At 42.6% G+C, this 18,556-nt stretch overlaps 1 protein-coding gene across 6 annotated transcripts in view; it reads left to right on the top strand.

The window, feature by feature from the left end:
* Positions 1 to 18,556, top strand: part of LOC147115252 (zinc finger protein 236) — a 186,535-nt gene that overhangs the window by 95,442 nt on the left and 72,537 nt on the right. For 5 of the 6 annotated variants that reach the window (XM_085993640.1, XM_085993642.1, XM_085993639.1 and 2 more), the window contains exons 16-21: positions 761 to 912; positions 2,921 to 3,024; positions 5,651 to 5,802; positions 8,769 to 8,954; positions 9,739 to 10,009; positions 15,056 to 15,159. In XM_085993640.1, coding sequence (XP_085849766.1) covers positions 761 to 912; positions 2,921 to 3,024; positions 5,651 to 5,802; positions 8,769 to 8,954; positions 9,739 to 10,009; positions 15,056 to 15,159 — 969 coding nt within the window. The remainder of the gene's footprint in view (positions 1 to 760; positions 913 to 2,920; positions 3,025 to 5,650; positions 5,803 to 8,768; positions 8,955 to 9,738; positions 10,010 to 15,055; positions 15,160 to 18,556) is intronic. The other variant, XM_085993641.1, reaches the window with a different exon arrangement.

Genomic DNA, 18,556 nt, shown 5'->3' with positions numbered 1-18,556 from the left:
GCATCCTGACGAACTGTATCACAGTATGGTATGGCAGCTGTAGCTACTATGACCGGAAAGCCCTGCAGCGGGTAGTCAAAACTGCCCAACACATTACCGGCACCCGGCTACCGACCATAGAGCACATATACCAGAAACACTGTTTACGGAGGTCACGGACCATCATCAAAGACCCTACCCACCCCAGCCACAGTCTGTTCGCCCTCCTGCCATCTGGGAGACGCTACAGATGCATTCGCACCCGAACGACCAGATTTAGGAACAGCTTCTTTCCCAGGGCGGTCATCCTACTGAACTCCACAAATAAACTCTAAAGCCTGCACATCTGCCAATGCACTTTATTATGGTTATGTTTATGTTAATGTATTACAAGCCAAATGTATGTTGAATGTTTAAATGTCTTAATCTAAATGTACACTCTCGGGAGCCGCAAGCCTACATTTCGTTGTACTGCACTTGTGCACTAACAATGACAATAAAGTTGATTATGATTATGATTATAATTTCAAGGCTATAATCTATACATTTGAGGTTCGGATTATGGTTCTAAACAGAATGATTCTTCCATTGTGATTTGTGACACCTGAAATGCTGGATTCGATTGCTCCCTTGCAGTCAGTCCTGGTGTCAGTGCAACAGGGCATAGAAGTATAGTTCTGTTACTTAACAAGAAGTTGATAAATAGTAGTTCCATGTTGTCATTTAAGCATCAATTTGAGTGAGCATAAAACAAATTAATTTATTACCTTTTCTGTGCTAGGTTTCACCATCACAGGTAGCTTTGGCCAGCAGGGCCAGTTCACAGCAGTGCAACAGTTGCAGGATTCCAGTAGCCTGGAGTCTCAAGCTCTAACCCCCAGTTACCACCAGCAGAGTCTGCTTCAGGTTCCTACCACGGACAGTATCAGTGTGGTGAGTATTAAACGAGTGATATTTTTAAACCAAATTCTTCACAGACTGCTGCTTGTTCTTACCTTGTACTGTAGTCTTAATACACCATCATGCCGTACGAAGATTTAACGTAGTAGAATGTCCTGAGGCGCTTCATGGGAGCGTTAGCAAACAAATTGGTGCAAACCCAGGTTAACTTATGAAATTGTAAATCGGTCGTATAGAAATGTAAGCTGACATTAAATGGATCCACTGAAATATTTTTTAGTATCTGTAAACCTATGAAAGATATGAACTACCCACGCTGGTATACCTAACAATCACCTGTGTGTTTTACTGATATTTGATTGATTTTTTTTTGTGTCCCAATACGAATACCTAAAAACATTTCGGGTGGAACATTTCTGCTTGAGAAGTGGAAATTTCTCAAGCTTAGAGGGTTAAATTATGAGGACAGGTTGTAGAAACTTGGCTTCTTTTTTCTTTGAGTATTGAAGATTGAGGGCTTTTTTTTTTATTCGTTCCTGGGATGTGGGCATCGCTGGCAAGGCCAGCATTTATTGCCCACCCTAATTGTCCTTGAGAAGGTGGTGGTGAGCCGCCTTTTTGAACCACTGCAGCCCGTGGGCAATCTGATCGAGGTGTTTAAAGTGTGAAAAGGATTCAATAAGGAGAAACTGTTTCCTCTGGTGGGGGAATCAAGAATGAGGGGACATGATCTTAAAATTAGAGCTAGGCTGTTTAGGAGGGAAATGAGGAAGCACTTTTTCACACAAAGGGCAATAGAAATCTGTAAAAACTCCCCCCCCCCCCCCCCCTCCCCCCAAACGCTGTGGAAGCTGGGGAACAATTGGAGCTTTCAAGACTGAGATTGATAGATTTCTGTTGGGTAAGGTTATCCAGGGATATGGAGCTAAGGCAGGTAAATGGCACTGAGGTACAGATCAGCCATGATCTAATTGAATGGCGGAGCAGGCTCAAATGGTTCAATGGATGATGAGAATAGAAAGGCTTTATTCAGGTCTTGGCAGCCCAGCACGGATCATGCATCTGAGTGGTTGGTCAGAAGGAGGAGTAAAGTCAATATTCTAGTGAGAAGTTTTGCATGCCTGCTAATCTGTGTATCTGTCCATGTCCTTGCCCTCTGGTGGAGACCGGATCCCAAACTTAACAAAACCCTGAAGTTTGAGCCCTTTAACAGCCGAACAAAACCCAGATGCTGATCCCTTGTAAAGCAGTATGTGACAAATAGTGTTAAAACAGGGAAAGTATTTTAACACTATTTGTCACATACTGTTCAAAATCTTGGCAAATGTGAAATATGATTACCTTGACAGCTAAAATAAAGAATGGGAAAGTGTTCTATGTAAAATCGTAGAACACTTTCCCAGTTAAATCGTAGACAACTGGTGACCTTTTTCTGTTTGGGGGGGAGTGAGTGGGGTGGTGGTGTGGGTAGGGCTCTTGTACCTGGAAAAATTATAATTAAAGTTCAGTATGGAAATTAAGTAGTAAATTGTTGAGTCAGAAATCTGGCTGTGGAAGCTGGTTTAGCAGTTACCTTTTGTGGTAGACATTTCTTAATCTTAAAACCGAATTCTACACCAAGTAAGACTGTTGATTTTACTTCAGTTTATGTACTTTTGACACTAATTCAGGTTCTGGTCCAGATTATTTAAACTAATTTTTCAATACTTGGTAGCCAGCAAGCAAAAAGGTGTCTGTCAGTGATCTACATTTCTTAATTGGCTAACTGCAATATTTCATCACCTTCTATGGACATGTTGGATTTTTCTTCTTCATAAATCTTCCAGCCCCATAGTTGTGAAATATATGGAATATTGTGCGTTGGGAGCAATAAAATCCCTATCCATTCAGTAAGGTTGAAGCACCCTCGTACAGTAATACTCTCTGCATAACATAACAACACTTATAGGTGTAATTCAGCATTTTCTTAGCAGTTGATGTGACAAAGTTTCATTACTGATTTTCAAAAATTGCTTTTTTTTAATATGCACACATTCTGCAGACGACCCGACTCTTGCATGAGCCGTCACCAGGAAACCTACATCTTCAAAGCCATCGCTCGGCATTCCATTCTGACAGTGAGGACCAAGTTAGGCGAACATACAGGTTAGATTTAGTGGAAGCATTTTACAGCATGTTACGATGTGTTGAAGATTCCCTGATAGCTTTACATAGGATATAAGGCACAGAAACAGGCCATTCGGCCCAACCTGTCCATGCCGGATGTTTATGCTCCACTCGAGCCTCATCCCATATTTCCACATCTAACTCTATCAGCATAACCCTCTATTTCCTGCTCCCTCATATGCTTGTCTAGCCTCCCCTTAAATGCATCTATATTATTCGCTTCAACCACTCCCTGTGGTAGTGAGTTCCACATTCTCACCACTCTCTGGGTAAAGAAGTTTCTTCTGAATTCCCGATTGGATTTCTTGGTGACTATCTTATATTGATGGCCTCTAGTTTTGCTCTTTCCCACAAGTGGAAACACTCTCTCTGTATCCACTCTATCAAAACCTTTCATAATTTTAAAGACCTCTATTAGGTCACCCCTCAGCCTTTTTTTGAAGAGAAAAGAGACCCAGCCTGTTCATCCTTTCCTGATACGTATACTCTCGCATTTCTGGTATCATCCTTGTAAATCTTCTCTGCACCCTCTCCAGTGCCTCTACATCCTTTTTATAATATGGCGACCAGAACTGCACACAGTACTCCAAGTGTGGTCTAACCAAGGTTCAATACAGGTTTAGCATAACTTCCTTACTTTTCAATTCTATCGCTCTAGAAATAAACCCTAGTGCTTGGTTTACTTTTTTATGGCCTTGCTAACCTGTGTCACAGCTTTTAGTGATTTATATATTTGTACTCCGAGATCCCTTTGTTCCTCTACCCCACTTAGACTCGCACCCTCCAAGAGATAAGTGACCTCCCTATTCTTCCTACCAAAATGTAATACCTCACATTTATCTGTGTTGAACTTCATTTGCCAATTATTTGTCCATTCTGCAAGTTTATTAATGTCCTCCTGTAATTTGTTGCAGTCCTCCTCAGTATTGACTATCCATCCCCCCAATTTGGTATCATCCGCAAATTTAGAAATTGTGTTTTTGATTCCTAAGTCTAAATCGTGAATGTAAATTGTGAACAGCAGTGGTCCCAGCACTGATCCTTGTGATGCTTCTGAAGCATCTACCAGATTTATTTGCAGTCTTCTCTTATATTGCACTGTACTCTTCAAAAAAAAACAAACAAAAAAAAACATTTTTTTGCCAGAAAGAAAGCTGGACATTCATGTGGCAGTCCACCAATTGTGAAGGATCAGGTCAGGGATTGGCCAGCTCACTCATTATCAATACGATTAGTGTCAATCGTGGCTCAGTGGTAACACTCTTGCCTCTTGAGTCCGAAGGTCATGGGTTCAAGTCAGGATTTGACCACATAATCTGAGTTGACAACTGAGGCAGTACTGCATTGTTGGATGAGACGTTAAACCAAGGCCCCTATCTGCCTTCTCGGGTGGATGTAAAATATTCTATTGCATTACTCGGGAAAGAGAAGGGGTGTTCTCCCGGTGAACCAACAATAGAAAACGCTAGAAACACTCTGCATATGTGGAGAGAACAGACAAGAGATGTTTTGGGTGAAGACCCTTCAAAATGGTGCCCTTGCCAGCATCTGCCCGATCCAGGTGCCCCCCTTTTGGAACAGCAGAGCGCCACTCTAATTTCCGCCAATTCAGCAGGTTGGCCACTTCAGTTGTGCCACTATAGGTGCGGCTGACCACTTTGTATGGTCGAGTGACCCCATTCCTGGGATTTGGGGTGGAGGTCAGTGGCAGGGCAAAGCAGTGGACAGAAGTCCCATCCTGTTGAACTTCCACCCCCTCAAAAGGTTCCATGGAACTTCCACCTGCCACTGTTTAAATTGGTGTAGCATCAAGTAGAAAACATAAATGAAACACCACAGTCTGAATTCTGAGGCAGATAAGTGGCAACATTTTTAAAGTCCAATTTCAGTAACACCAGTATATATTTGTCCCTCACATCTGTGTTTACTCTTGTTATTTTTAACCCATGTTTGATCCTGCTTTTAGAACTCTCTGCTCTTCCTGGCCTCCAACTGAGATAACAGGGATCACAGGTTTCACCCTGCAGCTCCCAGGCCAAGCTGGAATATACAATCCAGTGTGAAACCCATGCTGATTTTCTTCCCATCATTCTCAAGAGCAAGCCGCCTTACCCTTCCTCACTACTGTGCCTGATGCCCCACCTGACTGGCTCCATAGGTCCAGTTGTGCCCATGGTTCCTGTGTATTGTTTACTCGCTCACTAATGTGATGGTGATGGCCAATGTTCCCTCCAAGCTGTGCGCGTGCACGGGCAGGCAGCAATCTTGAAGGTACCGTGTAGGCTCAAATATCGTGTGTGCGCGGTCGTGCAAAAAATGTAACGGTAAAGTAACTGGCCGCGCACAACAACAGCATTTTAGTGGGAACGTCGGTGATGGGATCTCTTGGGCCTTTGCCTAGGATAAATGCCTGTTCTTAAACCAACTGCTGTCATTCGTGAGAGAGTGGCACCGGTTAATCATCTCCACTTTTCCCCCTGTGCCTCCTTAAATGGTCTCTAACACAAGAATGAATACCCTTTTATAGATTGATGCTCTCTGAAGCTAAATAATGGGCTTGTATTTAAATAATGCTAATGATTTTTTTCCCCCCTGCATTCCCCAGGTGTGAGTTCTGTACCAAAGGTTTCAAGAAATCAAGCCATCTAAAGCAACATGTACGTTCTCACACAGGTGAAAAGCCCTTCAAATGCCTTCAGTGCAGTCGATGTTTTGTATCCTCAGGGGTTTTGAAAGCACATCAGCGAACGCACACAGGTAATGGTTTGAGCAAACTGGTATAGAAAGAAAGAAAAGAACTTGCGTTTACAGAGGACCTTTCATGACCTCAGGATGTCCCAAAGCACCTTACAGCCAATTAAGTACCTTTAAAGGGTAGCAAGGTCCCGCAAACAGCAATGTGATAATGACCAGATAATCCGTTTTGTTTTTATTATTGATGCTGGTTGAGGGATAAATATTGGCCAGGACACTCCCCTGCTCTTCTTCGAATAGTGCCATGGGATCTTTTAAATCCACCTGAGAGAGGAGACGGGCCTCGGTTTAACGTCTCATCCAAAGGCGGCACCTCGACAGTGCAGCACTCCCTCAATACTGCACTGGGAGTGTCAGTCTAGATTTTGTGCTCAAGTCTCTGGAGTGGGAGTTGAACCCACAACCTTCTGACTGAGAGCTGAGAGTGCTACCCACTGAGTCACAGCTAACAAAATAATCTTTTTGAGGCCATAAAGTACATAATTGTATTAATGCATCTAAAACCCTGCCCTGAGTCCCAAAGTTACAAAAGTGAAAAGTATTTAATGGCTTAAAACAGCGGTTCAAAATTCTAGTGTACAAATATATATTTCATTACACCCGCGTGTTAGAATCTTAATTGGTACTCTGAATACACCGTTGTAATTCCTTTGAAATGCCCCGCAAGTTACAGATTTGCGCGAAATCCAGAACTTGCGGCCTGTCGACGTAGGCGTTCACAGGCCATCTGCAGGGGGGCCCCGAAAAAGCAATCGCTGGTGCAGAGTTGGGATATTTGCCCAGCGACTGGCCAGCAATTGCCCATGTAAGTCTTATGGTTGATGCAAACAGGTGAAGGGCCTGCTTGCATCAGCGTAAGGGGATATCTAAGGCTTAAATTAAACATTTTAATATCCTAAATTATGCACATGCACTTTATTAAATGAGTTTATGCAAATATTGGCCCAGATTACAGTTTTAATGATGTATGAAATCATTATCAAAAAATTTAATTTTTATTGAGGTTGGTGCAATGAAGAAACTTGTGAATAAAATTGCAATTCTGTACTATGTATAATTATTAGAATTCTGTACATTGTATAATTATTTGGAGATTCCATTGCATATCATTAGGAGATTCCTTTCAATGATTGCAATGGAATTCTTCCTTGTCATTGGAGATCCAGGCCCACATGATCCCAGGTACGCTTCCGAACCGCCTGCGTCCCTGAGATCCATGGGCCATTACGCTGCCGTCAGCCTTGAGGCCTGAGACTGCAAGTCTTCGCCACCTGGGCGCCAGGAGGTAATTTCGTAAATGTTTCGCGGGTCAGAGGCGTACTCTGGATGTATGCCTCCAACCACAATTTCGAGGCCATTATGATTTAGTATACTGTAATCGCATGATAGATTTTAAAGTTGCTTGTTCATTTTGAAGGGCGCTATTGACACAATGCAGGGGTGTACAGAAAAGTATTATTGCTTGACACTGAACCAAAATAACTACCAAGTGTTGCAAACACTGGCAACTTTGATGGGCTCCTTGCCACTGATGGTGCATATGACACATTACCGATCATAACTTGTGTATACTGTTTCTATTTCTATTCGTCTATATACAAATAATTAAATGAGCTTGCAAACCAATCCATTCTCCACCATTCAGGCACCCCCCCACCCCACTAAAACAAACTGTAAAATAAAATTAGCGCAGCAGTCATTGGCCACGGGTTTGCAAATTGATTACGCTGGTGGGCGATTTTTGTTTCAGACACATCATCGGGCAAGTGGTGGGCAGGGTGTCTGCGCAACTCGCCTGTTGCAGTCGGCAGTTCCCTGATTGATTCTCATGATTTGGGCCTTATTAACATCGGACAGCAGAATTAGAGTTGCTAGCACTAATCACGTTCCTTAGAGGCAGCTTGCCGATCGGGAGGGTGGGAAATCTGTCGGGGTGACCAATCTTGATGGGCCTCCGGCAGCCCCTCAAAGAGTAGGGGCAGATGTGTCGAGAGTGAACGGGAGCAGTGGTTTATAGTGCATGGGAATTTTTTTTGCCGCGTCCACAGCGGCAAGGAGATCAAATATTGGAAGCCCCTAATGCTTAAAAAGACCTAAGCAACTGCAGTAAAATTGAGCGCCACACCTGCTTCTAGCTTTGCCTTACTTCAGCAAAGGAGCCTTTTAAATACTGCTGGAAATGGCCGCCTCCTCACTTGTACTGCCCATGGTTTGTGGATGAGTTGAGGAACTGGTGGTAGCAACGTGGGTAGAGACAGAAATGGCACCTGGGTCTTTGGCTGTGTCATATGACCCCAATTTGCACATGTTAGTGTCGCCCCCGCCTGTTTGTGGTGGGAGCTCTGGCCGGCTAAATTGAGGTCCACCTGAAAATTGGGATGAGCGGATTATCTGCACGCTTTTGGTCCCATTACCACCCTGGCTTTAGGCCTAAATAGGTCAGTAGCAAGTCGTAAATTGCCCCCCATTTACCCAATTTGAATCAGACACACTAAAAAATAACAATCATTAAAAAAAACAACCAGGACCAAGTACAGTAAATTGAAATAACTGCCAATCAAACACGTATCTGAACAGAATTGCTTATGAATTGAATTGCTTCTCTCCCTCACTTGGAAACCAAGCTGACACAAAATCGAAAACATCTGTACCAAAATAAGCTAGGTGGATGCAGATTCAGTAGTAACTTTCAAAAGGGAATTGAATAAATACTCAAAAAGGAAACATTTTGCAGGGCTACGGGGAAAGAGGGGGGGGGGGGGGACTCTTTCAAAGAGCCGGCACAGGCACGATGGGCTGAATGGCTGCCTTCTATTCAATGCCATGTTTTAGGTTTTTAACCCCATGTAGTGTGAAAGCATTAACGATGCCAATACCGTGCTTCACTTTTATCCGTCTTTTTGATGCAACTGATGTAGCTTATTTTAACATTTATAGCTATCTAGAAATGTGTCTATATATGTTTAAAGGTATCAAAGCTTACAGATGCAATGTTTGTGATGCCACCTTTACTACCAATGGGAGCCTTACAAGGCACATGGTAATCCATACCAGTCTGAGACCCTTTAAGTGCCCATTCTGCGATGACACTTTCCGAACATCACTTCACTGCAAGAGGCACATGAAGGCTCATCAAGTAACGGCAGGAGTTGGAGGTATGAAGTGGTTTGTCTCGGAATACTAAGTCGTACTCAGTATTTTATCTAAAGGAAGGAATTACCGTGGTACTTTCATCATCTGCACTCCTTATTATTCATGAGAATATAACACCCATCTTATGCAAAAACTACCATGCCTTCTACAAAACTTCCATGTTTCATGGTGATTACTTGCTTGGGGGGGACGCCCTGGAGCTGGCAGCGCACAAACATGTTCATCCGCATCCTCTTCCCATTTTAACATCTATTACAATTGATCTGACCGTGTCAAAGTTCACTCCCCTGGTCTAATACTGGCTAAAAAATATTACTTTGTAGCTGTGTTGTAGCCAATCAAACATTTTCAAAAGTTGCTTCCACTTCCAAAATGGATTGCAGGAACCAGAAGGAAGAAGCAGCAGCAAGCCAGATAGTTAACTGAGTTTAGTGTTTTTTAAGATGATAAATAGAAGTGAGAAGGTGGAAAAATGGATGACAGCACCTAGTGTTAGAAGTCATTTTTAATTGAAATCGTTTTAAAGAACTTTAGTAGTTAGGATTACATTACAGTAATAAAGGTACTTTTGAGAAGCTTTATTACTGTAATAATATTTATTTCAGCATCGCAGTGCTTGAGCTGCAAACCAGCCAGCTCATGGAGACCCATCACTTCCCTGAACCTGTTGGCAGTCTACGCTTTAAATATTTTTTTTCCATCGGTTATGAGCGCGGAATCTATTTCAAATATGATATAAGAATTTTTTTTTCTTTCTTTGTCCGAAAAACAACTTTTATCATCTAGATGAAGAAGATGAAAATCTAGAGAGGCCTGTTGTGCGAAGATCGCGGATTGGGATCATCACATTTACAGAGGAAGAGACAGCGGAATTAGCCAAAACTGAAACGCGATTAGACGCCACCGTCTCAGAAAAAGTGTTAGTCCAATCGGCAGCAGAGAAGGACCGGGTCAGTGAAATCAAGGATAAGAACACAGAGGTGGAAGAGGAGCCTAAACATGCAAACCAATGCTCATTTTGTACGAAGAGTTTCAAAAAGCCTAGTGACCTAGTTAGGTGAGGATTGATATTTTGTTTTCAGTTTAGTTTTATTTTTTGCTGTCCATTTTCTCTGCAGATTATTCTCTCCTCTTCCCTCCTTTGACATTGCACATTGGTGTACAAATATACATCTAAATGTCCACTTGACTCAATAGCAATCTTGCCTTTGGTTTTCGAAAGTTGTGGATTCAAGTCCCACTCGAAGATTTAAGCCCCACTCCAGGATTTAAGCATATAATCTAGGCTGACGCCTCAGTACAATATCCTGTCTGACAGTTCCAGGGGTTCAAGTGGTTCAGAAGTTAAAGATCCAATAGTCAATTGAAGAAGAGCAAAGAGCTCTCCTCGTACCCCAGTTAACGTTTGTTTTTCAACCGATGCCATTAAAAACCAATTAATTTCATTGCCGCATGTGGGATCTTGCTGTGCTGTAAATGGCTGCTGCGTTTGCTTACATCACAACAGTTCAAAGTAATTCACTGTATGCAAACTACTCTGGGAGACCTGATGAGGCATTATATATAAATCCAATGGTGTCTCTCTTTGAATGGTGGTTGTGTGTGTGTGTTTGTGCCCAGGTGTCTCTTAATTTTGGCTGGTCCATTGGGGAGAGGGACTAAGGAGTAGGCAGTTCCTCACAGTGTGGAAGGGATAATTTTAAGGTGTCTACCTGCATTGTTGTCAGCCTCTGTCCCCAATATCCAGTTAAGAGAGACAGCTATTTGTTCACCCACTCAAGGTAATAGAGCATCGCATTCGGGAAACTTAATAAAATAGCCACTGGAAGTTTGTTTTGAATCCAGACCGAACTGATGGAGTGAAATTCTCCTGGTTATCTGCGGTTGTGTAGTCCTGCGTAAAATGGGTTTGGACAGTTTTAGTCTAGTTCCTGGTATTTGTGAGACCACAGCAGACAATTGGCCCTGATTTGGCATCAATTGGAATAGGTTGTCAATCTCACTGCGACACTTTGTTGGAGCAGAATAGAAGGGATTCTTACCATGCATCTACCTGATCTGTACCTGACATGGGAGTGATTTTTGCTAAAACTGGTACCGCAATGGAAAGCGCTCCATTCCCGAGTACTAACATCAAGTTTGACTTGACGAACACAAAATCCATGCAAAAATCTGGAGAAAACTGACTTTCATAGACAAACGTATAATACTTTGGAATCATTTTCTCTACCATTTTAGAATTCTTTTTATGAATTTAGAATATTCTACAGGATGGTCTCCATGTCTGCACAACATCACAAACTGCGAACTTTAAAAAAAAAAGTTTAATTACTGGTACATTGAGGCCAATATCTCCAACTCCCTTTTTAAAAAAATTAAATAGTTTTCAGCTGACACACTGTGGTGCTAAAACAAACACTAATATTACAGTGATAAAGGTACTCAGATGCCAGGAATAGTTTGTCTTAAACTTCTGTCGTAAGTATTTATTTTTAATTTAAAGTAATTGTGAAGACTTCTTGTCAAACCTTCATCATTCTCCCCATCTTCCCTCCTCTGTTACAGTTGTAATTTTCATTTTCTTCCTCATCTTATACGTACATTCTAACTCTTTCTCTTGAATCACTTACTTTTAAATCCCTTTTATTACCAGTTTTCTTTTGCTTCTGTTTTCGCTGTCTATTTAGAGTTGGGAGCACCTTTCAAAAAAAATCAAGCCTTCATTAGTTAAAAAAACTGGCCTTCAGCCAATCGCAAGCCCAAAGTCTGAAATTGACAGTCTCTCTGATGCCCAAAGACAGTATTTTGGAAACTCTGTGCTATCTGTCGATATTTAAATTGCCTTTATTGCTGTGAGTCTGCTCCAGATATCCAGTATCCTGTGGGGAAACATCAAAAAGCCAAATCTTGGTGTAGAAATGTTGAGTGGCACTATATAGATGCTAGCCCGCTTAATTGGCTTGGAAAGTAAAGCAAACTGTTGATAAAACATGTATTAATAGTTTAAAATTCACATGCTTCTTTAATTTATGTTGTTTTCCCAAGATAATTTGATATCTAAGCATCAATTCTCCATATTGTCATCATAATGTACAAGTTAATCTGTAATTATTATTTCTGAACCTCATTATCTCTTTTTTTTAATGACCCAATAAAATGATTTTAATGATGAACATTTCTATTTTTTTAAAAATTGAAAATAAGCTAAATTACACAAGAGGAAACAAATTGTTCTGCAAATTGCCCAATAAAATAAATTCTGAGAGATTATTCCCTCGTCCTCTGATCTTTCAAAGTAAGACTACCAAATTTGTGCTAGTTTTTAAACAGGACTATGCTGCAGGCTTCCGGCTGCTTATAATAATTAGGGAAAACCAGCACTTCTTTGACTTGGGGTCCAATTTGCCTCATCAGAATGCCCCATCAGCACCAGTTTCACTGCTGACAATGCAAGCTTCAACTTGGAACAGGCAGGAGTGCCATTTTAATATTTAAATAGTTGGGAGAACCGTTCTGAGGTCTCTTGCATCTCTCTCCTCCCTTACACCATTTCTAAGGAGCCAGAAACTAACACCGGTTGAAACTGGGGCATCCAGGATCACCAGTGCAGGCAAGCAACTTTAAGCATAGAATCATACAGCACAGAAGGAGGCCATTCGGCCCATCGTGCCTGTGCCGGCTCTCTGAAAGAACGATCCAATTAATCCCACCCCACACACACTTTCCCCATAGCCCTGCAAATTTTTCCTTTTCATATATAAATCCAATTCTCTTTTGAAATAGGCCAAAATAATTATCTTTACTCCGATGTTCACCTCCAGAGCCTGGGTTTGAATCCAGGACAGGCTCTGCTAGTCACAAGAAAAGAATTGCCTGCAGTTGCAGCTGAGTATGCCAAAAGCAACAATAACTTAAATTTATATAGCGCATTTAACATAGTAAAACGTCCCAAGACGCTTAACAAGAGCGATATCAATAAGAAACATTTTTGACACTGAGCCACAGAAGGAGATATCAGGACAGGTGACCAAAAGCTTGATCAAAGAGATAGGTTTTAAGGAGCATCTTAAAGGAGGAGGGCGAGGTATAGAGGCACTTTAGGGAGGGAATTCCAGAGCTTAAGGCCAAGGCAGCTGAAGGCATGGCCGCCAGTGGTGGAGCGATTAAAATCGGGGATGTGCAAGAGGCCAGAATTGGAGGAGTGCAGGGATCTTGAGGGCTTGTAGGGCTGGAGGAGGCTGCAGAGATAGGGAGATAGTTCCCAGAGCTCCACAACACAAACTGGCTGCAATTTGACACAATTGGCAGTTGCCCTCAAGTGCCCTTGTGTCCTGATCTGATGTCTCTTATAGTCGGCACATCTTATCCTGTAATTTTGTAGTTTTCCTGTGTGTACATGAGCATGAATACACCTACTGTTTCTAGATATTCTGACTTGTGCATATAGGGTTTTTGAAATGCAAAGTTATATCGGCCCAGTAATTCCTCTCCCAACGCGTGAGTACGGACGGGGTACTCACGCGTGTGCCCGGAGGAATTGCCGGTTTTCAGCATGCACAGCGCATGCGGGGAAAACCGGCATTTCCTCTCCTCTGACCCAAGGGGTTAAGAGGTTGAACGCGTGCGCGCAGGAGTCTGCGCGTGCGACTTGGATTTCCTTTATTTTTAGAGAGTTGCGCATGTGTAAAGGCCTCCGGTTTTTACGCATTGAAAAACCACACGCAAGTACTTAGTTTTACAGGTAAGTGGTCTATTAATACAATTTATTTAAAAAATTTCCACAGGTTTATTATTTTTAAAGAATTTACAGTAAGGTAAGTTTAGTTTTAGCCCCGATTTTTTTATATAATAATTTTTTTCAAATTTAAAAATTATTGTTTAAAATAGTTTTTTTACAGTTATTTATGGTTCATTTAAGTAGTGCAATGTTTTTTTTAATTTTCTTTCAAGTTTAAGTAGTGTTTTGGAGCCAGGAGTTTTCATGAGTTTGACAGCTCAAACTCATGAATGAACTTTTGCAACCTCCCATTGGTTGCCCTGTGCTCACGTGATCCCAGCCGGCTCATCGCACTAAGTACGCCGCTGGGTCACGAACGCACAGCGCGGCAGGACCTCAAGCGGACCAGTGAGAGGAAATGCAATGCGGGCCAGGATTGAAATGTCAGCGCGCCGGGTAAGTGCACATCGAGGGCTTGCACGCGCGGCAAGCTCCCGATCCTAATTTCAGGGCCATCATGTTTATAGCGTGCTGTGCTGTCCCACCTTGCTTCCCTCTTCTGAAGTATCTTTGTTTCTCCTTATGCTTTTATTTTCTGATTTTACTTTCCTTGTATGATTTCTGACTTTCCTGTGACCCTTACCTGCAGTTTTCTTGCGTCTGTTTCATCCCTGTCTACTCTTTACTGTGCAGTGCTCCTTCTCCCATTTTATTGTGTTTCTGAGGCCCCAAGATAAGCAGCATGAAATAGAATTGCTACTGCAGTTGTTCTGATTTGACTGCTGAGATTATAAATCTCGATTGCTTCTTCTGGAGCCGTGTCGGCAGCAGCCCAGAATAACTTGCTCAGCCTCCTCACCTGTCATCATCGTAACTCCACATTAGTCCTGGTGTGTGTCTGTCATCTACCACAGTTCCTTCTGCAGCTTTCTCTAGGTCTGTCTTCGCATCTTCGCTGATGTGATGTTCAGCAACATTGAATTGCCAATGTGAGTCCCAAAAGAGAAAGTCATACTGGAGAATCTCAGCAACCACTTTTTCTCGTTCCTTTTGCAGGTAACCTTGGACATTGTTGGGGGGGGGGGTGGGGGTGGCAAAAGCTGATTTTTTTTCATATTTTCACTGATACTTCCCAATAGTTTCTTCTTTTATGGACTTCATGAAACGGGACAGTTTTCCAGCAAATATGTTTTGAAATGATCTAAAACTGCCCCCGATCTAATAGATATCCAACAGATTCAGAGTGTAAATCTAATTAATTTCTGTAATGTTATTGTACGCGTTTTCAAAAAAATAGGTATTTTCTAAAACTAGAAATAGTCACCATCAATTATTTAAAAACTGTGTAAATAGAAATAATAAAATGTGACTCTTCATCCTATATAGGCATATACGAATCCATACTGGAGAGAAGCCCTTTAAGTGCGATGAATGTGGGAAGAGTTTTACAGTGAAGTCTACTCTGGACTGTCATTTAAAAACCCACACAGGTTAGTGATGGTTTTTCCATTAAGTTACTGCAGAGTGAGGATATTGGAAGCCATTCCAAGTGACAGAAGCCATAAAACAGGGAGGCAATTTACCAGAAAGCTTACATTTGCAAACTTGAAATTAATTCATCTTTTTCAGTTCTTGTTGTCGTTGTCAAGGTTCTTTTTGAAGCAGCTGCATTTGTAGATATTGTTGTTGTTGCGTCCTTTATGGTGAAGAACGTGATCAAATGTAGCATACATAGGTGTACACTAAAGCTCCTCCTACTCTGTCCCAAGAATCCGGCTGAGACCCAGCCTCCACAGAGCATCCCCTACTTCACCAGTGTGACGCATTCCATTTTCCACACCAGCCATCCTGTGTTCTCTATCTGAGTGAGAGGTCCATTGGTGCCAAATTAGAGAGAATGCTATGGATCTGTGCTCAGTAGGAACTGTAGACCATCGACACCTAGGAATCCCTGGCCCAAGACCGCACAAAGTGGAGGAGAAGCATCCGGGAAGGTGCCGAACACCTCGAGTCTCTTCGCCGGGAGAAAGCGGAAGCCAAGCGCGGCCAGCGCAAGGAGCGCACGTCAACCCAAGCACCCCACCCACCCGCCCCTTCAACCACCGTCTGCCCCACCTGTGACCGAGACTGTAGGTCCCGCATTGGACTCATCAGTCACCTGAGAACTCATTTTTAATGTGGACGCAAGTCATCCTCGGTTCCAAGGGACTGCCTAAGAAGAAGAGTAGGAACTGGGTTGCTACTGTCTACACACAATACCCTTACAGCAGATGGCTGAGCCTTTTCATCCCATCAGTCCAAGCCGGACTTGAAATGGACTCTTCAACGCTAGTTAGGCCACAGCTGGAATACTGTGTGCAGTTCTGGTCGCCACACTATAGGGAGGATGTGATTGCATTGGAGAGGGTGCAGAGGAGATTCATCAGGATGTTACCTGGGCTGGAGCGTTTCAGCTATGAAGAAAGACTGGACAGGCTGGGGTTGTTTTCCTTAGAGCAGAGAAGGCTGAGGGGGGACCTGATTGAGGTGTACAAAATTATATGGGGCATAGATAGGGTAGATAGAAAGGAACTTTTCCCCTTAGTAGAGGGGTCAATAACCAGGGGGCATAGTTTCAAGGTAAGGGGCAGGAGGTTTAGAGGGGATTTGAAGAAAAACATTTTAACCCAGAGGGTGGTTGGAATCTGGAACTCACTGCCTGAAAGGGTGGTAGAGGCAGGAACCCTCACAACATTCAAGAAGCATTTAGATGAGCACTTGAAACACCATAGCATTCAAGGCTACGGACCAAGTGCTGGAAAATGGGATTAGAATAGACAGGGCTTGATGGCCAGCACGGACACGATGGGCCGAAGGGCCTCTTTCTGTGCCGTGTGACTCTATAATGCTTCTGGTGCCAAGCTTCATGAGCTGGGAGTGCTAATTTCGCACCCCATGATTTTCATGCATTAAACTGGATGGAAAATCACGAGCAATGCGTGCACAGTTTTCTGCTACCCACTTGCCAGCGCCCGAAACTGAGATTTGAAGACTTAAAATTTGCCTCATGGTGAAATATAGCAGATATTTTGATGCTTGTAATTGAAAGAAGTGGCCATGTTGTGAAACTGCCACTTCAGATTATCTTCATGTCAGTAAGTAGGCCGTGAACTTGTTTGTCAGTTGGCATTTTTTGAAATGAGGTGATGGGTTCAATCTTGTTTTGCGAAATTCAGCAAATGGACTGAGATGCTATCAGTGACCAGGCTGAGCTGTCGCATGTTGATTTAATATCCTGTACAGTCTGGTATGATTACAGCACCAGCCACAAATTATAATGAACAGCCAATTCTTTATGAGGAAAAAGATAAAAGCAAGGCTCCTTATTAAAAAAAAAAAAAAAAAATTGAATTGAAGAATAACTGCATTTCCACATTGGTACTAGTAAAAGTTTGCTGGCGATGTATTACTATTTGAAAAAGTTTTGGAATGTGCTCATGGTTGAGGTAGCGCCAGTATGATGATAATTATACTGTTCAATTTAATTTTGAACATGTTGATGGGTGCATTTTCAGGGTGATTGCTAAACATTTTGTTCAATAATCGGACTTCGGAGTAAGCCCAGCAAAACTCAGCCTTCTTGAATCTGAAAGCAAAGGCTTGACGTGTACAAATATGCGTTAATATCTCTTGGTGATATTTTGTTATTTAAAGTAGTGGAATTAATTGTACAATGTTCATTAGAATTGACTTTGAGTGTACAATATCTTAGCTCAAATGTAGGCAAGTGGAGAGAAACTATTTCCTCTGGTGGGGGAGTCTAGAACCAAGGGGGCATAACCTTAAAACGAGAGCTAGGTCATTCAGGGGTGATGTCAGGAAGCACTTCTTCACACAAAGGGTAGTGGAAATCGGGAACTCTCTCCCCCAAAGAGCTGTTGAACCTGGGGGTCAATAGAAAATTTCAAAACTGAGATTGATAGGTTTTTGTTAGGTTTAGAGTTACAGAACCAAGTCGGGTAAATGGAAATAAGTTGCAGATCAGCCATGATCGAATTGAATGGCGGAACAGGCTTGAGGGGCTGAATGGCCTCCTCCTGTTCCTGTGAAATGAATTGCAAATTTGGTTCCTCCAACATAGGGGGATCATTTCAACTCCCCAACCCCATGATTAAAATTTAAACACTAATTCTGTCAATTCTCTGCTCCCCCCCCCCCCCCCCCCAACAAAACCTGGATACTCCACTGCTACAGGCTCCCCAGGCCTGCAGCAGCTATTCCCTCCCTCCCTCCAGCGTGTCTCCCAAATGCAGGCCTGGAGTCCTGCGGGGACCCTGCCCAAATGACCTGATCCAGGGGAAATCAGCCGGAGTCAGGAGTGCAGACTTGGGGGCTTGGAGGAAGGTCAGCCCTTACATATTCAAAATCTAATTGGAACTATTTTCAGGTGTAAGCATCTTGTTTAGACAGAGTCCTGGCACCTTACTGTGGGTCGAGCAATAAAATCTGAGAAGTCGGATTTGGCTCTCAGTTGGCACCTCTGCTACCATTGCTGTTCCATATGTGTAAATGTAAGCATGTGATTCTGAGTATAAAATGCTGTTTTAATGATATGGTTAAAGCACTTGCATCTGAAATGTATCAAAAAATGGTGCAAGGGGTTAATTACCAATAAATCCATAAAGAGTTCATACAGGCTGGAATCTGAGCAGCTGTCAGATTGAAACCTGCCCCAGCACAAAATTCTCTCTATTTCCCTTAGGAGGTGAGCTGTAGATAATGTCATGCCTTGGTGCCCATGAGGTAAGAGGAACTCACAGAGCATAGTAATTAATTTAGGCCACTGCTGGAAAGTATTGAAAGCAGCCATGAAAATACAGGAAACTTTGTGCTATCCGGCACCGACGG

This window comes from Somniosus microcephalus, chromosome 7, assembly GCF_052327205.1.
Source record: "Somniosus microcephalus isolate GS21.2 chromosome 7, FLI_Smic_1.0, whole genome shotgun sequence".
Classification (NCBI taxonomy): Eukaryota; Metazoa; Chordata; class Chondrichthyes; order Squaliformes; family Somniosidae; genus Somniosus; species Somniosus microcephalus.
Note: the sequence above shows the minus strand (reverse complement) of the source record. Positions and strands in the feature narration are given on the sequence as shown.